At 38.9% G+C, this 23,875-nt stretch overlaps 1 protein-coding gene and 1 non-coding gene across 2 annotated transcripts; both read left to right on the forward strand.

Annotated features, from left to right (window-relative positions):
- The first annotated feature begins 1,734 nt into the window (after nt 1-1,734).
- Nucleotides 1,735-1,841, forward strand: LOC118488620. Its single transcript, XR_004885164.1, has one exon. It is a non-coding gene; the product is annotated as a small nucleolar RNA R71 (small nucleolar RNA).
- Nucleotides 1,842-17,219: 15,378 nt separating this feature from the next.
- Nucleotides 17,220-23,875, forward strand: LOC110889326. The gene is made up of 8 exons (XM_022136838.2): nt 17,220-17,735; nt 18,915-19,006; nt 19,098-19,798; nt 20,637-20,707; nt 20,815-20,904; nt 22,136-22,330; nt 23,100-23,202; nt 23,498-23,875. The coding sequence occupies exons 1-8, from the start codon at nt 17,364-17,366 to the stop codon at nt 23,650-23,652; spliced, it is 1,779 nt and encodes a 592-aa protein (XP_021992530.1). The 5' UTR covers nt 17,220-17,363; the 3' UTR covers nt 23,653-23,875.

The raw sequence follows: 23,875 nt of genomic DNA on the forward strand, positions 1-23,875 counted from the left end.
AAAATAAGACTAAAAGATTAAAGTAAACTAAGGATAGTTCCGCGGAATGCCTCCGTGGTGCGCCACGTTTATAAGGGTCCTTGGCTAGACCCGATTCGAGGTTATATATTTTCTGAGTGGGATGCTTGGCGTCCCATGTTACACCGTCGGAGAGCAGCATCCAAGCTCGAATCAATAACCTTCATGTAATTGACCGGGTCGTCATCTTCTATTCTCTTCCCAACTCCGAATTTCACTTCATCATCCCCATACCTCAAGGTGAGTGTCCCGTCATTCATATCCACCACTGCTTGGGTTGTGGCAAGGAAGGGTCTCCCTAGTATAAGGGGGACCTCGGTGTCTTCCTCCATATCGAGTATGACAAAGTCAGCTGGATAAACGAATCTGCTTACCTTTACCAAGACATTCTCGATGACACCTTGTGGGAATTTGACGGATCGATCAGCGAGTTGTATGCTCATTTTTGTAGGGCTCGTGGTTCCCAAGCCGAGCCTTTTGAACATTGACGAGGGCATGAGGTTAATGCTAGCTCCTAGGTCAGCTAAGGCGTTGCGAACGGGCGATTCCCCTATTGAGCATGGAATCATGAAGCTTCCGGGATCGATTTTCTTTTGGGGAAGTTTATTGAGCACGAGGGCAGAGCATTCTTCGCCTAAATTAACTAATTGCAAATTTTCAATTTTCCTCTTATGCGTAAGGAAGTCCCTCATGAATTTAGAGTATTTGGGCATTTGGGTTAGGACTTCGATAAAAGGAATATTGACGTGCAATTGTTTTAACAGACTTTCGAATTTTGCGAATTGCTCATTTGTCTTTTGACGAATTAACCTACCGGGGTACGGAACTCGAGGAGCCTTGGTCGGCTCTGGTGGTGGAGGGGAGTTCTTCTCCTGCAGAGGTGTCGGTACTGTTTCTTCCGTTGGCGGTGGTACTTCTGCAGGCCCTACGGTGCGGTTTCGTAGTGTGATGAGGTGAACTTGCGCCTTTGGGTTTGTTTCGGTATTGCTGGGTAATGCGCCTTGTGGTCTTTCGGAAAAGTTTTGAGCTATTTGATTTAATTGTTTTTCTATGTTTTGAATGCTAGCTTGTTGATTTCTAAAATTAGATTCTAATTGTAGAAATCTTTCCGAGTTTTTCTTATCAGTGTCAGAGACGAGGCGAGATATAGTATCTTCGAGCCTTTCTCGTCCACCTTGTTGTTGAGTGAAATTTTGTGACTCATTTCTTGGTTGCTGAAAGTTTGTTCGTTGGGTTTGTTGGTTACTACTATTGCCGGGTTCCCTCCAACCAAGGTTTGGGTGGTTTCGCCATCCTTGGTTGTCAGTTCCCGTTGGGGGACCCGACGGCCTAGGTCTATTATCAATGTAGTTTACCATTTCTTGTTGATCGTCTGTTTCTTTCATGCAACTCCAATTTTCATGTGACCCACCACACCCTTCACAAGCCATAACCGAGACTGTTTTTGTCATTTCCAATTTTTTTATCTTTGAAGAAAGAGCCTCGATTTGGGCTTGTAAAGAAGTGCTTTCATCGACCTTATGGGCGCCCGGGGCGATAGACTTATTTCCCCGGGGGGTGTGCCATTGAAAATTGGTTTGAGCAATTTCCTCAATTTGATTATATATTTCGTGTGGGCGTCGATTACCTAAAAGTCCCCCGGAGCTAGAATCAAGTGTCTGCCTAGTGTGTGGCAACAATCCATTATAGAAAGTGGATACTTGTTGCCATATTGCGATGCCGTGATGGGGACACTTGCGTAATAGCTCCTTGAACCTTTCCCAAGTTTCATATAAGGATTCCCCGTCCTCTTGTGAATATGTATTAATTTCAGCCATTAACTTAGCAGTTTTAGAAGGAGGGAAATACTTATATAAAAATTTTTGGGCTAGTTCATCCCAGGTGTTTACCGATCCAGCTGGGAGGGTGTTGAGCCAAACTTTCGCTCGGTCTTTTAGTGAGAAAGGAAACATACGGAGGCGGATGGCGTCGTTTGATGCTCCATTGATCCAAAAGGTATCACATATTTCCAAGAAATTAGTTATATGTAGATGGGGATCCTCGTCCGCAAGCCCATGGAAGGTTGCGGAGTTTTGGAGCATTTGTATCAAATGTGGCCGAAGTTCGAAGTTATTGGCTTCGACATTCGGAGCATTGATAGCGGCGCCTAGATTACCTACGGTGGGTCGTAGATAATCCATAAGGGTACGTTGGTCCGCCATTGGAGGTGGATTACCCGAAACCTTCTCTTGGTTTTTGGCTTTTAACCTTTTTCTGAGAAAGCGTTCGGGTTCTTCTGGTGGTTCTTTTATGTCTTTATTGGAACTGGAGCTCATACACTATGTGAGGGTGGCGTCGGGTTCCAAGTCCTGCAATAAAACAAAAAAGAATGTTGGTCAGAAGGTTCACCACGGCCCCGTGTTGAGTGAACACGGCCCGTGGTCGGAATTTCAGTGATTGTTTTCCAGATCCCAGTTACTGGAAGTTGGACACGGCCCCGTGTTGCACCGGCATGGCCCCGTGGTCAGCCTTCTGTAACTTGGAAAACAAAAACTGCCAGTGACGTTGCTGAACACGGCCCGTGTCCGACCAGGCACGGCCCCGTGTTGAGCTCTGCAGAAGCTGAAAATCTAAAAAAAATCCTAAAAAATTAAAGAAAAATAAAAATATGATTAGGCCGTTGATTCCTAACTTTCTTAAAATCCTTGTGTCCCCGGCAACGGCGCAAAACACTTGATGTGCGTTAGGTGTAATATAATTTAGATGTATATTTAAGCCCCTTTTTACACTTTTAACCAAGTTTTAAATTTATAAAACACGATATTTACTAACACTAAACACACATATGGGCAAGTGCACCCATCGTGGACGTAGTATAGTGTTGGTAAGATACCGAGGTCGTCCAAGGACACAAGAGCATTTAATACCGGTTTATCCTCAACGTCTAACCAAATCAAAAAGTGAGAAAAATATTTTAAACTAAGAAAAATAAAAACTAACTAAATGCTGAAAAATAAAATAAAATAAAAACAGATAGACAAGATGAATCACTTAGATCCGACACGTGTATTAGTATAACCTTTGATTATTTTCGCACTTTTGCACTTGTTTAAGAGATTATCTTAGTTATTGTAGTAGGCCCCTCTTTTGAAGGCGACGTTACCCTCAACCCAGTAGTTTGAGTCAGCAAGGATACAATCCTAAAGGGTCGGATTATTGAAAGATAATGAATTAAGTTATTAATGCAAATTGTGGTAGGCCCCGCTTTCGGCGGTGACGTTACCCTCGGCTAAGTAGTCTGAGTCAGCAGGGATACAGTCCTAAATAGCCGGGTTATAGTATTAATAGTAGTTAACTTATGAGGGGGTCAAAGAGTTTGGATCCCCGCCATCCAATACCTATGGGCATTGAAGGAGATCCTACTAAATTTGACCCAGGTCCCAAGCAGGACCTCTAAACGCTGAACAAGGGCAAGACCCTTACCAAACCGTTCCCTTAACCCCCGACCAGGTAGCCAACATACCTCCATATAGACCGTGGAGATATGAATGGTGAAAATCTTTTATTTTATATAGACAGTAAAATAATGCCAAGACACCACGGACAAACGATAAGGAAAGATCACCTTCAACATAAGTAACTAGTTATTAAAGTCATTAATACAAAACCAAATAAAAAGTGCAAAAGATTAAAAATAAAAAGTATTATACTAAACACTTGTCTTCACCAAGTGATGTAAGAGACTTAGGCAAACATAGCCTTGATTGTCAAGAACTCTTACGATCAATCTTGGATCCCGAGACGACTCACACACTCTACGATGGACAATGGATGATGGTGGTGGATGATGGTGTTATGGTGGTGGTGGGTGGTGGATGAAGTGTGAGAAAGGTGGTGTGCCAAGGGATGAAATGGAATGAAGCCAAGCACCCCTATTTATAGGCTGAACAGAAGGCTGGGCACGGCCCCGTGTCCGCTGGACACGCCCCCGTGCCCGTCTGACATTCTCTCTCTTCATTAATTGTAATTCGCAATTACAATTAATGCGCCTGCTGTACTTTCACCACGCCCCCGTGCCCGCTGGACACGGCCCCGTGGTGGGCAATGGAAGCTTCTACTGGTTTGTCTTTTCTGCTGCTTCCTGGGCACGCCCCCGTGTTCGCTGGACACGGGGCGTGTTCAGTCTTCTGTTTTCTCTTCTTTGCCTTGGGAGGTGCCGTTGAGGGTCCGGGCAGTCTACTTTTGTTCCTTTTCTTGTATTTATGCTAGAATTAGTTGTCTTTTTGCTTCTTTTGTGATTTTGAGCTCATTTCATCCTGAAAATACAAAAGGAAGACAAAAACACTCTTTTTCCAACATTAGTACTTAAAAAGGGTTAGTTTTATGCCTTAATTGATGTGATTTATATGTTGCATTTTACACACATCACTCAGATACGCCAACGAATGGCGACAGCTCATGACCGTCAGAAAAGCTACGCTGATAAGCGCAGGAAACCACTCGAGTTCCAGGTTGGGGATCGAGTGCTACTCAAAGTCTCACCTTGGAAAGGTGTAGTTCGTTTTGGCAAACGAGGCAAACTCAATCCGCGATATGTCGGACCGTTCAAAATCATTAAGAAAATTGGTAAAGTCGCTTACAAGTTGAATCTACCTGAAGCACTCAGTGGAGTTCACAATGTTTTCCACGTGTCAAATCTGAAGAAGTGTCTGTCAGATGAGACCCTCATAGTTCCTTTGAAGGAGCTCACAATCGACGATCAGCTGAGATTCGTCGAGGAACCAGTAAAAATCACAGACGAGATGTTAAGGTTCTCAAGCGCACTAGAATACCTCTTGTTCGAGTTCGTTGAAACTCCCATCGTGGCCCAGAGCTCACCTGGGAACGAGAAGACCAAATGAAACTCAAGTATCCCCAGTTGTTCGAGAACAGTGCAACCACTACTGAGCCTGAAGCTACTGCGGAATTTCGGGACAAAATTCCAAACCAACGAGAGGATGATGTGACACCCCAGGAAAACCAGGAAACAACGCAACACAACTAGCTTCCTCAGTAACCACGTACTAAATTTCGGGATGAAATTTCTTTCAAGTTGGGGATGATGTGACAACTCGAGTTTCCAAGGTCTTTCCTCGACACGTTATTTGTTTACAGTCATGTTTTCATAACTTGCTTGCATTGTAACTTGTTTATGCTTGATGTATGTTTGAGGCATTAAACTATAGTTGAATTAAATAATAAACTATGTACTGTTGATATATAGAGGTGTGTCACTGTTATAATATTATATATATATATATATATATATTATATATATATATTGTGGTGCATGACGAAAACCAAGAGGGTTTTTGCCACACTGGTCTGCTCGACGAAAACCAAGGGTTTTCACCATTGCCACTCGACGAAATCAAGGGATTTCGCCGGCCCAGTCTTCGCCGAAGCCCATTAAGGGCCCAGTTCATTTAAGTGTGCATATTTTACTTGAATGGTTACATTCGTGAAACGACTGCCGAATAGAAAACCCTAAGGTCTCTCTCTCCCTCTCCTCTGTGTGACGGCAATCCCTAGCTCTCTCGAAACCTTTGCTAGTCTCGTATCGTAATTGGTTAGTATGCCATCTCTGTGATTAGTTTGTTGTTATGCACTGGATGATTGTTATGTATTGTCTGCGAACTATTATGTATATTAGGGGTTGTACTAGAAACCATGTTTATATGTTGTGAAGTGTAGGGTTTAGAGTTATTAGAAAATTAATCAATGGATGAAGTGCACATGTAAGTAGATCAGCTGCTATGTGATGTTGTTTGTGGATTGAATTGATTTGTATGATAGGGATCCTTATAATCTGATGTTATGATCGATTGTGTTATGCCTGTCCATGATTGATCTGATGATTGAATGATGATCTTGATCGTATGGTGATTTGGTAATTTATATGATTGCATGATTTGGTCTGATTGAATGATTGTATGATGAAGTCGACGTAACTGTTAGATAATCTTTAGGGTTTCTGGTTGTGTAACTGATGATAATGATCATACTTTGCCTTGACGAAATCACTGTGTCGACGAAGACACTTACTCGACGAAAACACAGGGCCGACGAAAATGCAACCTCGACGAAAACCCTTTGGGATTACGTCGCCTGGGGGTTTTCGCCTGGGTGTTTTCGCCGAAGGGTTTTCGCCAAATGTTCTGTGAAGTTGGGAAATTAGAACAGTAACTCAGTTAAGTCTGTTAGGTCTGTTAAAGGATAACCATGTTAGAATAGACTGAGAAATCAATTATGTGAAGCATGAATTGTATGAATTTGATTAACTGTTTACGTGATACACGATGTTAACTGCCAAGCACACTTTGAGATATAGATTGCATGTGAGTCATTACGAACATAAACTGATTGTGTATACGTTCATACTATAGGCTTTGACTGAATTGTTTGTGCAAGTAAATAAGCATACCGAGCAAACCGAGGTGAGTTCACACACTTCTAAGGCATGGGATTCCCGGTGGTTGGGTATGGGTTAAAGAGTTTAAAACGGAACCTACATATCCTCCTTGGGTAGGATATGTACCGCCATCCTCCATGGGTAGGATGCCAATATTAATCCTGCGTATTCTCCTTGGGTAGAATACGTACTTTCGTCCTCCTTGGGTAGGACAACAACCTTAAACTACTAGACAAAATTCTATCATGAAGTCCCTCATTTTTATATCGACTTAATCGCCGGGCCAATGGCGAGCGGGTCATTAGTTAATAGCGCTATTAGGGTTGACAAGCCTCACACCATGCCGGTCGGACGGGCGTTTACTAATGGATCTGGGCACTTAGTCAATGATGATAGACATTGACGTAGGGCACAACTTATTTTCGTTAGTTGTCGATATGGTAACGGTCTAGTGGTTCACATGGGGAATCCCCCACTGATTATGGATATGGTTTGGGAAACAAAGATACTGGTTAACTCTTGGTTTACGAAATAACTTATGGTTTTCAAAACAAACTACTAAAACTAAACAACCAACTGTGAACTCGCTCAACTTTGTTGTTGACTCGTTGTTACATGCCTTGCAGGTCGTTAGATGCTTATGGAGCTTGCACGAGGAGGAGGTCGTTGTGGGACGTGGACTGTTGAGTTCCATGTTAAACATTTAAACTTTATGAACTTATTACTTATGTTTGGGTTTTACATTTTATGCTTCCGCTGTTAACTTAAAGTTGGTTACTTTTTTTGGACACCAATTATATTGTGTTTGGTGTTATTTACTTAATTACGTTGTTCAATATGATTGGTGGATTGATCCTGGTCAGTCACGCCTCCATGCGGTGATACTCCGCTAGTGGATTTTGGGGGTGTGACAGGTTGAACATGAATCATCATCGAGAGCAGGGCCTTTGATCGAATGGTCTGAGACCACAGCTAGGAGCGAAGTTGTTAAGTTAGGGGTGAAACCTGCATCTTAATAACCTGTTCCACTCTATAAAATGGTTTTCAAAAGATCTCACCAAAGTCTCGACTGTATCAACGACTCGAGCCGCGTAGTAACTGGAAGGACGAATGTCGTAGCTGCATCCCGGTGAGAGCATAGTCTATTATGCCAAAGCGTGTGCTCGAGCATGTTGAGAATAGTTGAACCACTTTGGGTAGTCGATGTCTAAAACCCAAGACACTCTATCTAATTTCTAGCCTACAATCGCCGATTTTTACGCATCATCGAATCTATTACGTTATGTGTTTTCAAATGAAAATTTTACGCTTTATCGATTTCTCGATTTACCGATTTTCGCTTCCCCACTTTATGTACGCACAACTCTCCCTCTTAACCGCATCCTCGCGCTATACTATACGAGCATATAAGTGTATACGATCTCATTCGCTTATGTGAATACATGAAAATCTAGGAATTTTGTGTCTCCTATGTGAATACATATTACTAAATCAACTATGACAAGTTTTAACGCGCTCAATCGCATCGCAATCTCAAAAATCATTATGATCGAATCTCACTCCAAATCTCTCTCTCTTTGACTAGATGTCTTCAAACGCTTCTGACTAGCGACGTCAAGCCCGAAGAAACGCCGATAAGAGGATCACCTCACTCGTGGCCAAGGAAATGGCCAAGGTTATTCCTCAAATCGTCTCGCAGATTCAATCCCTCAACGACTCTCAAATATCAGAAGACTCTAAGACCAACGCGCCAAGGCCTACATTCTCCTACAAACAGTTTAAAGCCTGTGACCCGATGGTCTTCACAGGTGAAGGAGATGTATCTCAGTTACTTCAGTGGTTCGATGCCATCAAGGTTACCCTTCGTTAGAGTGGGTGCCCTGAGCATATTCGTACCACATGCGCTACAGGAGTATTTCAATCAAGAGCGCTCGATTGGTGGACAGCCGAGCGTAACAAACGTGGGAACAATGCAGCCTACTCACTCTCCTGGGATGAGCTGAAGGAGCTCATGAAGGAAGAGTACTGCCCTCCCCACAAAGTTCAGAAGCTACAAGACGAATTTTGGAACATCAAGCAAGTTGAAGGTGACAACAAAGGCCTCACAGCAAGGTTCAAGCAGCTTAACATTATCTGCCCAAGCCAAGTTGACACTCCCGACAAGGATATTAAGAAGTACATGCGCGCCTTACCTGAGTGTGTGGGCGATTTTGTCAATGTTGCAAGACCTGCTACCATCGAAGAAGCCAATCGCTTGGCCGTAGAAATCAACGACAAGCGAATCTTAGATGGATTCTTCTCCAAAAAGTCCACCAGGAAGGCTAATCAAGCAATCGTCATCGAATCCTCCGATGACTCCTCCGACAAATCCTCAGACGAATCCTCCGATGACAACGCACCACCACACGACGCTCAGCCTAGCCACAAGAGAAAGAGCTCGAGCCTAAACTCTTCAACAACTGAACTGCCTCAACCAGAGCCTCTCCGAGCAGTTCCGCTTTACCCAAGGCGTAACTACACGGGAACTCTTCCCCTGTGTCAGAGGTGTACCTATCACCACCAGGCGGGAGCTGATTGTCGCTATTGCATCAATTGCAACTGTTACGGTCACTTCACCTGCCATTGCCGCACAGGACCACGACACCAAGGCATGCTAGCACTCCCAGCACCGCCGACACAATTTGCAGAACCAGCCACCGCCGCACCAGTAGCGCCAACAGTCGCAGCACCAGCAGCATAAGCTCCAACAGAAACCGCAACCCAAGCAGAAGTCTTCAACATCAACACCGACCAGGCACATAATGAAGTAGTTAACGGTATAATTTCCAACACTATTACTTATCTTTCATGATTGTTCTATCGATCGATGTCATCTCGATATGCGATGTCGATACTCTCTCTCTCTCTCTCTCTCTCGCTCTCTCCCTCTATCGTACTCGTACCTAGTCTAAACGCACACACAGACTCTATTACTAAACACTATGTATCTATGATATATCACGATATAATCTGTTTTGTTACCCCCAACTATGCGCTTTTAGAATAAGGTACAATAAACGTGCAAGGAACAAACTAATCACGGGTGCACACGGGCTTATTTTGGTCAGTGCACGGAGATCGTAGTAAGTTCTAATGTTGCAATAACGTTAAAAGCATGGTTAAGCGTGGTGGATACACCGCTGGTACTTCCTATATATAAGTGCTTTGCCATGCTAACAAACTTCTGTGAAGAAAATGCCATGCGGAGTTGAACGTTATTAGACCTCTTATACTATTGAGACTACTTTCAACACGCTAAACTCCTTCGCAAGGCGTAACATCTCATCGCATCTCAAACAAGTCAACGCTAGACTTTTTGTAAGTCTACACGAACGCAATCGCACCTTCGCTGAAATCTATCTCGCTTCGCTATTGCTATCCTCCTCAATGCTTCAACACTTAAACGCTTATCGCACTTATCAATCTCAACGCTTTGATACTCTCATCACTTTCGATGCTTATCGCTTACCGCTTATAGCGTATCGCTAATCGCTCATCGCTTACCGCTTATCGCTCATCGCTCATCGCTTATCGCTCGTCGCTTCCCGCTTATCGCACTCAACACTCACGCCGCCTCAATGCTTCAATCGCTGAATCATTCGCGCACACTTGTATCGCTAAACTGAGTTCGTAAACAACTTCATCGCTCAGTTTACTCAATCTCCCCCTCAAACTTGGTCCAACCACTTACCGCTTGGACCAAGGATACAAAATCTATCCGTACCATGTCGACACACATAAAATTGCTCCACGGGACAGAGGCAGTATGGCTAAAACATGGTGGATACGCCGCTGGTACTTCCTATATATAAGTGTTTTAGCCATATTAACAAACTTTCGTGGAAAGGTGCCATGTGGGGCTCGATGCTAATTAAAACTTTTTGTACTGTTAAAACTTATTTGTATAAACAAAATTTTTCTTGCAAACTTTTAAGAATAAATGGAAATCTTTCTGAAAATTTTTAATTAAAACACTTTTGGATAAACAAAACTTTCTTACAACAATGGGTAACAATTAACTCAATTCAAACACCACGTCATAAGAAGATTTTTCGTGAATCAAGTTTTCGTTAAAAATTTTAATAACTTAACAAAACTTCTCTTACAACGCTGGTGTGAACATCGACTCAGTTTAACGCCACGCCATAAGAACTTTTCATAAACCAAGTTTTCCTTAAAAATCTCTTTTCAATAAAACCCTTTGAGAACTTAAAAGGTTTTTGGATCGCTAACTCGTGAATTTCCATGCTTTATTCAAAGAATCGCTTTACTCATCGCTTTACTCATCGCTTTCCCCATGTCACCGAGACGCCCTCACTCGTCAATCCTTGATCGATCGCTCGCTCACTCTTCGCTTACTCTAACGCTTTATTGCCACTCACTCGTGTCAATTCTCGCAGTCCTCCTTGCGAATAAATTTCGGGATGAAATTTCCTAAAGCAGGGGAGACTGTAATAACCCGCACATTCGTGCTTGTTACTCTCGTTACACTCGTTACGCCTAGCATCAGAGATTCGGATCATAATGTAAACTATATCGCAAACTACGCTACTTTGCATATTTTCGCAAACACATCGCTATATCACAACGCTTACATTTTCGCATATACTATTACGCTATTGCTACGCTACTCGGAAACGCAAACGCAAACGCAAACGCAAACGCAAACTCGAAACGCGGTTACTTATGCTATGACCTATTATACTATATTATTAGTTATATATAAATACCTAAGTTTCAAGACTTGTTTAAACGCGCACACGCTGGCACGCGCAACTCAACTTATCGCACTAAAACGCAACATACCACGACACTACTTATCTCGCTAAAACGCTTAAAGTATCCACAGTGGTTAACGCAAAAAAACGCACCAAACGAATCAGAAGTTGGAAAACTAACACACGCAAACCAGGCCGTCCGAATGGACATCTGTTCGGATGACCATCCACCCGGATGACCATCCGTCCGGGTGACCATTCGATCGGCTGGAGCCATCCGACACTGCCCTCTCGCACCGACTTAAACCCTCGCCTTCCCCTATAAATAGGGCCATTGTGTCTCATTTCAACACTTTGTTCTCTCATCCGCTCACACGCTCTCAGTCGCTCTCAAGCGCGATTCAAGGCTAACTTGTAAGCTTTTTCCCTGAAGTCATTACTAATCTTCATCTCCAATCACTTCTACACCATCTTCTTCATCAAAATCACACACATACACACACACACACACTTAAACTTTCTCCGAAATCATCTGATTTGGACCTCTTGAAGGTGGTTTCCACTCGGTTGCTTATGCAAACTGTTTTGGAACATCATTTAATCAAGATTGGCTCCAGAACTAAAGGATTTTCATACTTTTCAACTCAATAATGAAAGATTTCAACACTTTTCATCTGTTTTCAACTTTTCTTTACTTTTCTTCACATTACTGATGGAATCTGGACTCAACCAGACTCTCGACTCGTTCCTTAGTCGAGAGCCGGCTTGAAAATGGATTTACACCGGAGAGATGACCGATTAACGGGTTGAACATGAATCATCATCGAGAGCAGCGCCTTTGATCGAATGGGCTGAGACCATTCGACCAAATGAGTTGGACTTGGCGTTATTCCATTGTTTGATACGTCGTCACGTCGTCTCCGTTAAACTCAAAACTTTTACTTAGAAAATTTTACAAGATTTCAAATACAAGTCACTCACTCAAATGGCCATCCGACCTGATGACCATCCATCCGGATGACCATCCGACCAGGTGACCTGACCCACTATTCCTTGTTTAAAACGCTTTTGACTAAACTTCGAACTTTAACTATTTACAAATAAACACACTCATTCGAATGGCCATCCATTCGAATGGCCATCCTCTCGGATGACCATCCGTCCGGATGACCATCCGCTCGGATGGGTTATATCCATTCGTTCGGATCACCTGTTGAACACTTAAACCGTTCAACGCTCTGTTCAACGACTTATGCTACTGTTTCCGTACACAGGCTAACTCAACGCGCTCCCTTCAATCCAATATAGATTGTGTTTCCTTGCTAAACACGCACTGTGAGTATACTCGAACCCATTTTCATTTAACGCACTTTTGGGTGTAACATACGTTCTCTATAAAAACACAACACTTAAACGCATTACAAACGCTGACCGCACAAGCATGTTATACGTGATTAGTTGAATTATTTGTTGCTATGCTTACACAGTGTTACACTAGACCGCCTCTAGCAACGATAGTACTATAGTTTGGACTCAGCACCTGTGTGACAGGAGTTGTTAGGGATCACATTACTCTACTTCACGTGTTCGCTTCGGTGAACATGTGTCGCGCTTACTCTACAACGCAGTCTCGTGGTTAGGTGGTAGCATTGTTGATAGCTTACTTGATTCGCCTAATATGTGTTACATGCTGGTTATGCGTAAACGCTTTTTATACTATATCTATGCAAACTTGTATACTCGCCAATACTTTTGTATGGACTTTATTTTAACGTATGTTGTAGGTTAATCGCAGATTGTCTCGAATCAAGATTAGGAAGTCTAGAAACCCACATAAAGTCTAGGTTGTCAGATTTGTATTGTTTAAGAGACATTAAATTTGTATAATTGTTTGCTGAAATATTGTTTATTAGTATGGGATGATGAATGCATTAAATATTGTCACTAAATAGTTGTTATGGATTCTCTTGAGCAATCTGATTCGCTTAGTGTCGCGCCCCGATGATTAGTCATCGGTTGGGGTGTGACAAGCATAATCATGTTCTTTGCACTGCATGTTCTAAAACTCAATGGGTTTTAACATGGTCATGCCTCTGCTTTAACATCCAGTAGAACAAAAATGAAAAGAACTCTAACTAAAACATAATGAGGTGAAAAACGCAATTGAGGTTTGATAACCTAAAACGCAATGAAAATAAAAAATAACACAACTTACAAAAGAACTCCGATTAACGACAATGGACGGAGAAAGAACACCGATACACCATGGGGAAACTTGTTGCGGTGGCGGTGGGTGGTGGAGCGGTGGTGGTGGATGGTGGAATGATGGTTTCAGATCTGAAAAAACCCAACATGTGGTTGAAGGTGGTGGTGGTTTCAGATCTAGTTTCCGGCAAGATGGTGGCGATTGTAGGTGGCGGTGGTGGTGGTGGTGGTGTTAGTTGTGATGTGGCAGTTTATGGTTTTGAAAATGGTGGATTTGAGTATACGGGGAAGAGAAATGAATTGCAGATGCTGGGTTTTTTTAAAGATGGTGAGTTTTGACTAAAATGTCCCTCCTTATGTTTTTTCATCTTTGCCACATATCATCCTCTTATTGCTTCTTATCCTTCCTACCAAAACTAAACTTTCTATTTGATCTTTTCTCTCGTATTTGATGTCAAACAAGAATTACACTTTTATTTATTTATTTATCTATAAAATCTGTTGAGAGAATCGAATCAAATCAAATCTATGATTTTTTACATTTAACTAGATTTTTTTTTCTTTTTAAAAGTCTACTTATGGTATAAGCCTACAAGGTCCTCCAAATTCCCCATGTTGTTATTATTCTTCTAATTTTTTAAAACTACTGGAATTATTATTTTTTTTTCATAAAAAATTCGTGGAGATCATTAGTCATTAGTGGAAGAAGGATGCCTGCCATGGGTAAGATTATAGACACCTAAGCAACCGGTTAGAAGGTTCACAAGCCGAAGTCCCACATACACATGATAAGCGAGCATCGTACTTTTTGTTAAAGAGCGTGGGTCGATGAATAATATTATCACAATTATTATTTTTTTACTTTAAACTACTTTTCTTGTTATAATTAATTGTACTTTTTGTGTTTTTTTAACATTTATTTCTATTATTATAAATATAAATAGTTTATAATTTTATCATTATAGTTTGAGCATATTTTATTTCTTTGATAAATTTTAAGATTTGATATTTTACAAAATTTAGATATTTCGTTATGATGTGCCTGTATTTATCTACGTATCAATATATTTTTTCGAAATCTGGTTGAGAGTAGTAATGTACAAGTATAAGTGATTAAAGCACAACCGTACATGTTATAAAAGCTATTTCACATTTAGTTTATTTTTTTTCTAAATTGATGTCGTGAGACCAAAGTCGACCAAATCCGCATCACATAGCGAGGGCAAGCCGTTTCCGGCTGAAAAATCAAAATGAAGTGTTTGTATCTTAATCTATAGCAAGTGTCGGTAACGTATCGGCGTCGTAACAAACCAAACTAATTCTGACCGAACAACATTAGTACTTATGTTTTGGCACTATCATTAACACATGTTGATATCCTTTTAGGCATATCACGACTTTATATTTTGAGTTTTCTCTTTTAGTTCTTATACCGAGTGTCGTATGGAACATCGAAAAATGATTCATAAGTCATTTAAGAATAACTAGATTTACCACATGCTGCAACGTGACGGGGCCATAAAACTGTGCTGAATAGTACCAATGCCCTACTACCGCCAGCGACAAATAATACTAAAGTTACAACGTGTTAATACGAAGAAATTATACAGCAACGTAAAACAAACAAAATAATAACTAAGTCAATTTAGGATCCGCACGTTGTAACGAACCTGCCAAACCGGAAAAAATAGATGACGTAAAAACGTTGAACTACATATTAACTCGCAAAATCTAATACGAAGCGTAAAAGTGCGGAACCACACACGCACACTACGCCATGTTAACTCGCAAAATGTAAAACGAAACGTAAAACGAAAAATATGCGAAACATGAAAAGTACGAGAAACCAAAGTTGAAAGTTAAAACATTATGAGGTTAAATTGCAAAAAATGAAACTTTTGGGTTAAAAGTAAAGAGTCAAATAGATTTTGGTTAAAAGCGTAATATCAATTTAAAGAAAAAAACCCACAAAACATTTGAATGCTAACTTATAATTTGTTAACGAGTAAACTGTCATTTTGGTCCCTGTGGTTTGGCCACTTTTGCCACTTTAGTCTAAAACTCAAACTTTTTGCATCTGGGTCCTTGTGGTTTCAGTTTTATTGCCATTTTGGTCCAAAAATGAAATCAGGTCATATTTGTCTTATAAAATCTTGCTATTTTGTCCTTTTCCGCTGGGGCAAAATGATCATTTCTTTTTTTATAAATAAATACTAGATTTTATTAGACAAATATGACCTGATTTGCCCCTGAGGAAAAGGACAAAATTGCAGGATTTTATAAGATAAATATGACCTGATTTTATTTTTGGACCAAAATGGTAATAAAACTGAAAACACAAGGACCCAGATGCAAAAAGTTTGAGTTTTGGACTAAAGTGACAAAAATGACCAAACCTCGAGGACCAAAATGGCAATTTACTCATTGTTAATTTTAACTTTATGTATCCTAAATTAAAAAGAAGTTAGTAAATAAAGATAAATCTAAATTATAATAAAAGACTCCAATTAATGCCACGTGGCATTTTCTCTTTCAATCTTACGTTTTGATGAAATTTAGTTTAAAAAATCATTATCATCTATATCTCCTATTTATCCTTACTTAATTTTTCAAATTTCAAATAAATATTATAATATATTAATATCATATATTATATTAAATAATATACACGTTACATACTATGTAATAACAATCCCAGTTTACTTTATTTTAATTAAAATAATAATTATTTATATAAATTGATTTGATAACAAAAATCAATGTTTATTTTTTTTAAATAAATTTAGTGAATTTCTACAAATTACTAAACACATTGGTCCTCAGATATTTTAATTAAATTGAAGAGTAAATTTCAAATAAATATGATAATATTTTAATATCTATGCTATGCTATAGTTTAGTTTCCGTTATTTTAATTAGAGTAAATTGTCAAAATTGTCTTTGAGGTTTGAGCATTTTTGTCATTTTCATTCAAAACAACTTTTTTTGTATCATATAGTCCTTCACTTTTGGGATTTTTTTGCTATTTTCATCCAAACGTCTGACTTTTTTGTCAAAATCGTCCTTGAGATTTGGGATTTTTTGCCATTGATAACAAAAACAATGTTTATTTTTTTTCAAAATTAATTTAGTGAATCTTCCCTCTATAATTTCACAAAAAAACTTTTGTGAGTTGAAACTACTATTTAATTTTGTGTAAGTTATAATAGCAATGTGTACAACTAACTAATGCACAATTCATTTTTCTTTTTGGTTTATTGGTCTATCCAACCATTAGTTCATATATTCTTGTTTTTACCAACTTTTGGTTTGTAACTAAGAGGTGTAATTCAACATTTTACACTTACTTTTCTGACCTATACCTTTTTGTCTTTTTTTATTTTGTCACAACTTTTTTTTATCCAATACTTTTTCATTTTCAACTTTGTTCACTTTTCTTCTTTTACAAATTTGCTGTTTTACTTTTTGGTCTAAATTTTACAGGTTAACACCCCCAACGCGCTTGCGTGGTACAAAGTTTTTACGCTATTTTGTTTTGCAGCTTAACGGCTCTATCGCAATGCACGGGGTGCTATGTCAACTTAGGTTTTCTTTTCTATGTTTTATATTTCAGTTTAATTTTTGCAAGTTAATACGCTAGAACGCGCGTGTATGGTTCAACGGTTTTACGTCTACTATTTGTTCGGTTTAACAACCCGCCGCAAAGCGCGGGTCGTAAATACTAGTAACATTATACATAACTTATTAATAAATAAACAAACTTGATAAATAACATTTACACAACATGTTAATCAAACAAAACATGACATCCACCAAAAGCAAAAGCAAAGGCACCAATGAATCTTTGTCTTCTAGATTATCCAAACCACTTCAGATTCTTTTCCTCTTCTCCAACAACTTCTTCAAAATCAAAACCAAAACCCTCATGAAACCCACCATTAAACCTCACAAATATGCATTGCCCAACCTCTAACTCCTTCACCTACAACTCATCCTTATGCGCCTGCAACCCAGGCTTCTTGTTCAACTCCACCACCACCACATGCTCTCCGTTCATCGTCTCCGGCGAACCCTCCTTTGTGGGTACCGGAGTTGACTATTCGGTCAACTTCCCAGAAACCATTTTGTCATTTGAGTCAATAAAGAAGTATGCAGAGTCTCAAGATGTGTTTCTTGGGGCTACCCTTGTGATGGTTGTCAGTTGGTTGTTGTTTTGTGTTGGTGTGAGGTTTGGGAGTGTTGGTGATGATGGAACAACATTTTGGTTTAAGGTTAGATGGTGGGTTAGTAGATTGGATGTGTGTTTTGCTACTCGCCATTGGCTGGTAATTTTTTTACCTGCTGTTTTTGGTTTGAAAGATGATTTTGAGCTGATATTGTGGTGCAAAGATGTGATTGTTATTATGGGGGGGGGGGGGGGGGGTTGGATTAAACCACCTAAGGCGGTTTTTACATGTTTTGACTCGTTGAGACGTTTCCGCCCATTACTTATGGACTCTGTAACTCTCGACGTACCTCAAGTTATTCCCCTTTAGGGGTTTAGGGCTAGCAACAATTCACGCAATTTGCATGTTTCGTCGTCTCGTTGAGACGTTTCTGTCCATTACTTATGGGCCATGTAACTCCCAACATAGCGTAAGTTATGCCCATTTATGGTTTAGGGCTAGCAAAGATTCAGGTGCTTTTTACAGTAAAAAGGATATAAAACAAAATTGTAATAGTTGAGTCGTTTTTGTCTATTACTTATGGCCCTGTAACTCCCGACGTAGTGCTAGTTATGCCCTTACCAAGTTGGGCCCATTTTGCGTGTTTGTAGTTGGTCCAAATGCGACTCTCCTAACTCTTGGAATGGATCAACTCCTTTTCATGTTGGGATTTTCAAATTACTGTTTGAATGTTTGATGACAGTTTATAAGTTTCTTTTTTTAAATGAAGTCGATTGCTCAGGGGCTGAATTGTTAAACAGAGAAAGATGAAGGTTTGGAACAGCTTTGTAGGGGCCGTGGGGGCGCCCAACCCCCCGAACTTTTTGCTCAGTCGTGCCCGATATGTAGTTTTCGTATAGAATTTTTTAGGTATATACGTTTTCGACCCCCCGGTTTTATAATTTTATTAGGTATATACGTTCGACCCCTGGTCGGAAATCTCAAGCTTCGCCACTGTTTGATGGTGTTCTAGATAATTATTATTAAGTTTATTAGGAATGAATTTTAGTCATTATTTGTTTCCTTATTGTTAGAAAGAAGTTTTATATTTGGTTAGGTAGATTGGGGAGCAAGTTTGTTTTAGTATAAGTAGATGGTTAGGAGGGTTTTTTGTAATTTGTGTGCTTTTGATCTTAATAATAGAGAAAAGAGTCGTAACCCGAGTCGGGAAACAAAATCCGGTTGTGTTTGTTTGTGCTCGATCCAATTAAGTCCAACATTAAAATGGTATATAGTTAGGGTAACAAACAGTCATATTTTAATCATTATTTTTCCATTAAGTTTCTAAATTTTGTGTAGGAAGATCAGAAGGTTGTCAAGAAAAGGAAAACCGAACTCGGGGGCACTTTCTCAGTTGCAAGCTTCATTCTTTTCATCGGTTTGCTTGCCGCGTGAGTAATTTAAATATCTATGTTATACAACAACAGTGTAATCATTTTTTCAAAACATATTTTGCCATCTGTAACTGCTAATGAATTACAGGTTACTATACCAAGTTATATCAAAAAGAACCATAGAAGTGCATAGTGTTGTAGCAGCAAATGCACCCGATTTTACTTCATTTAGCACCGATATGGAGTTCAACATAACCACCATTTCTACAATGACTTGTTCAAACATTCAAAATCTCGGTACTTTATTCATGGGAAAACCCGGTTTTTTGGATTTCCGAACCACCCCATTATCCACTTTCGCCAAATTTTCCTGCGAAAACACCACAAAAGGCCCAATGGTGACACTTAAATGCACAAACTGTCAACTCTTTCGCGACAACTTTTACACTTCATGGCAGTTTATTGATCTTCCAAATATTCCCGCAAGTGCCGTTGGTTTTGAGTTCAATTTAACGTCAAGGGACCGTTTAAACAAAAAACGTGCGAGTTTCGTGAGTGGGGTATTGAAAAAGGGAAGCCATATGAATGCAGAGTTTGTGACTTTTAGAGGGAAAGATCCAAATATATTGCAGTTTAATTTGTTTCCTCGAGTTTACCGAAACAAAGATGATTTAAAACTCATTCAGCCTTTGTTTCATGACTTCATTCCGGGCTCTTCGTTTGGCGATATAAATAAGCTGCGGGATTCGTTACAGAATTCGAGCAATGGGGTTGTCAACGTCACTTTAAATGTTAATTTTCTTTCATCTTATATTGTTGAGGTTGATAGTCAGAGCACGTTGGGCCCAGGTGAGTTATTTACCAAGATTATAGTAGTTTATACTAATATTAATATATATTAGGTTAAAATTGTGTTCGTATGTTTGTTGAATTACTAGAGGTGGCTAAATGGGTGGGTCAGGAGGGTAGGTAACGGGTTAAGGCGTGCATGTTTTTGACATGGGTCGGGTTGAGTTGATCTCAAATACTTTTTGGCATTTTTTTTTCTTGTATAAAAATATGAGTTAACTGCCATTTTCGTCCCTCTGGTTTGTCCAATTATGCCAGTCTAGGCCAAATTTCAAATATGGATCATTTCCGTCCCTGACATTCTTGAAACATGCTAGTTCCGTCCAAAAAACTAACGTCTGTTAAAACCTGGCATTTAATGAAGGGTAAAACCGTCATTTCTTGGCTGACAAAGGAAGTAGAACCAATAGCAGGTTCTAACAGATGTTAGTTTTTTGGACGGAACTGGCATGTTTCAAGAATGTGAAGGACGGAAATGGTACAAATTTGAAATTTGGTCTGGACTAGCATAATTGGACAAAGCACATGGACGAAACTGGCAGTTAACTTTAAAAATTTAGTGTCAAGTAGGATTACAATGCCAATATTATTTCGATAATAATTTAATTTTTTAATACTAATATTTATCAAGTTTTATGCATTAAAAATTGCACTTCGGCTGACATATGACATGTTCGACCCATTTCCTTTTTAGCTAGCGAACTTGTTGTACCCCTGTGACCCCTGAATCGACCCATCCATAAATAAATGGATTAAAATTTACGCACAAAAAATGATTATAAATTTTTCTTGGTAATAATCTAGTTTTTTTTTTATATATATATATTTTTGCATGCAGTGGGCTTCCTTGCTGATTTGGGTGGCCTATATTGCATTAGTATTGGGCTTTTCTTCTACTTATTGGTTCAAGTATGCTTCTCATCCATTTCATATTTTCCATATTAAATATTGCTTTTAGAATCCAAAATACATATGAAACCTATACGTAAATATGTCTCGATTATATCCCCTTGTAGTTTGAATTCAGATTTAAGAGGTTTCGGCGTGAGGATAAAGTAATGAGAAGGATTAGAAATCGTAAGAAAGCACAAGAACGTTGGGACAAGGTAAATGTTATCCGGTTTAACGAATTCAATTCATTAGAGGTGGCAATTTCGACCCAGTTACTTATGAACGGGTCGATTCGGGTTGTAATTTTTCTTAAATGGAAAAAAAAAACCTAGCCAAAAAGGGAACATGTCAAATGGTCCGAACAGATTGAAAGTCATCTAAAGTCTGTTTTTTAATTCATGCAACTACCTATATTTTTACTCAAATATTTCAACTACTATTGTAATAATAACTAACACATTTAATAACTTCTAACATTTTGTTAAAATGGACAAAAAGTGTGTACGAGTGAACCTGACCCGACATAATTTGGCGTTTTAACGCGGACCTGCTTCGGGTTGGAACAGAAATGGGCGGAAGAGGTCGAACATGAACAAAATATATTTTAATGCATACAACCTTGTAATCGTTTCATCAAAGTTTTAAAAATCAGTGTAAAATAAAATGCCATTTTCGTCCCTGAGGTTTGGCTACTTTTGCGACTTTCGTCCAAAGGTTTGTTTTTCCGCCTATGGATCCAAAAGGTTTGAAATCTTTGCCAATTTCATCCAACTCGTTAACTCCATCCATTTTTTAATGTTAAGTCAGGGGTAGTTTCATCTTTTTAGACTTTTCTTTTGTGATGATTAAAGGGTTTGGGTAGGGAGAAAGTCAAAAGAGGTGGATCTTTATTTCTTAAAGTGTTTTTTATTTTAATAAAAAAAAATGTCTAAAAAGACGGAACTGCCCCTCATTTAATGGAGAAAAATGGATGGAGTTAACGAGTTGGATGAAAATGGCCAGATTTCAAACCTTTTGGATCTAGATGCTGAAAAACAAACTTTTGGACGAAAGTCGCAAAAGTGACCAAAACTCAGGGACGAAAATGGCATTTTACTCAAAAAGATACTGTAGTCATAACTATTTATATGTAATTTTAAATTGGTCAAGAAATAGTTTACAAGACAACCAAACTCAACCCCGGACCCGCTCCTTTCCACCCATACTAAATATGACTTGTTTCAACCCGAACCCATTTCAAATCATTAGTTATCTATAATTTGAAAACAACAATGGACAAAAAAGTGTTTATGACCCAAACCATTACAACTCGTACTAAGAATACCATGTTTCAACCAAAAACCCGCCCATCTTTGCCACCTCTCGTATATTTGTTTCTCGAGTACGTTGACTTTGAGCCGTTATATACGAAATTTGTTTTTAAAGTCTGCTCAATGTTTCAAATAGCTGAGGAAATACGTAGTTTTTACATGGGGTCGTGGTTCCTTGCCTCATGAAGATCGAAATGTTGTGCTGACATCATGCTGCTCAGGAATATTAATCAAGTCAAACCAAAATGGAGGATCTGTGTCTAAAAGAAGACAACATATAAGAAAAGATACCATTAGTTTTAACAAAAAAGTCAGCGTTCCTGATGATAAGGTAATGCTTTATTTATTTGTTTATTTTTTTTTATTTTGTTTATTTATGCATAATTGTAAAATGACAAAATGTTTTTACATGTAAAGCTTTTGTCACATATAGAGCTGTATAATGACAAAAATACCCCTCAATCTACTCAAATATGTTTTGAAAATCCATCCTGAGTTGATTCTTTTTAGTAGATTCGTGGATGTTATTGTTTTTCTCATAGCATTTTTTTTTTCGTGTCTTCCTTTCTGATTACAAACTTGCATTGTGGACAGATTTACCCTTGATGACTGCTAATAAGATCTCATATTTATGAGCACAAATTGGTCAATTTATTTTCTTTATATGTTTGGAAAATGAGACACGTAGGCCAAAAGTACAGGTGGCAGTGTCAACTCATTTATATACAAACGGGTCAATTCCGATTGTATTTGATTAATGGGTCAAACGTGTAAAGTTGGGAAAAAATTATATATAAAGGAAACGGATTGAAAGTCATCTAAACTGTATTCAAATGTGCATAGTCTTGTGAATCACTTTATTTAAAAATAATTGGATTATTATTTAATTACAACAGCTTAAAAATTCATTTTGTCCTGTTACCTCTACCAAAAACTTTATGGCAAGCTTATAGTTCCTATTCTTCATAATATGTAGCATTTTTTCAATGTTACATTTGCTGACGAAAATCGGGCTTGTTTTCTATGTATAGCAATTAATTGGGAACAATAAGTATTTCTCGGAATCCTGAATTTGCAAGCTTAAACTCTTTAATATGCAGGTGTCACAAAAAGTGTCATCGGACGATGTGGATAACGGAATTGCACATAGACAACAACCACCAGGTTTTGCGGCTAATGACATACCATTGCCACCTTCATTAGGTAATCACTGAATTATTGCAACAATTTATTTTAATTTAAAAGTTACCCTTTTACCCCTTAGCCACTCTACTTTTAGCTTAATTATTTACAATCAAGCAGCTCAACAAATATGCACATAAAATTTATATAAAATGTTGCTGGAAAATAATGATCAAGTTACCATTATGCGTTCTACTTTTTTTGGCGGGAAAGTAAGACCATTGGATAAAAGTTAGCTGAAACGTTGCATATAATAATAGCCGGTAGTGGCCAGAAGTCATGATTTTATATCTTTATATGTTTTCGTGTCCAACAGAAATCAAACCAGATTCAGAAATAAGTGCTTCGGAAATCCAGAAAAATCTTCAAAATTTATATGAATACAACTTGATGCTTCGAGAAGAACTGATTCTTGCTCAATCTATGCTTCATTCTTTAACATCAAACGAGTATTCCCCAGAGGGACATTAGTGTGCCAATGATCATTCACTTTTCTGCAGCATGTATATGTCTAGGCGTGAAATAACGCCGATTGCAGAGTATTGTTGTGTTTTAATTGTATATGGCCTGTGTTTTTTTTCTTTGACAAGTACGATTGGTTTAGGGTTATTGTATATACTAAGCTTACTAGATACGCGTTAAACTGTAAAGTTTAATGATAAAATTATGGAAGTAGTCATTTTCTCGAGCGTTA

This window comes from Helianthus annuus, chromosome 16 (genome assembly GCF_002127325.2).
Source record: "Helianthus annuus cultivar XRQ/B chromosome 16, HanXRQr2.0-SUNRISE, whole genome shotgun sequence".
NCBI classification, from domain to species: Eukaryota; Viridiplantae; Streptophyta; class Magnoliopsida; order Asterales; family Asteraceae; genus Helianthus; species Helianthus annuus.

Coding starts and splice junctions, on each gene's coding strand:
- LOC110889326 (XM_022136838.2), top strand. CDS start 17,364: ATGCATTGCCCAACCTCTAACTCCTTCACCTACAACTCATCCTTATGC. Junction 17,736..18,914: donor TTGCTACTCGCCATTGGCTG/GTAATTTTTTTA, acceptor AATTTTGTGTAG/GAAGATCAGAAGGTTGTCAA. Junction 19,007..19,097: donor TTCATCGGTTTGCTTGCCGC/GTGAGTAATTTA, acceptor AATGAATTACAG/GTTACTATACCAAGTTATAT.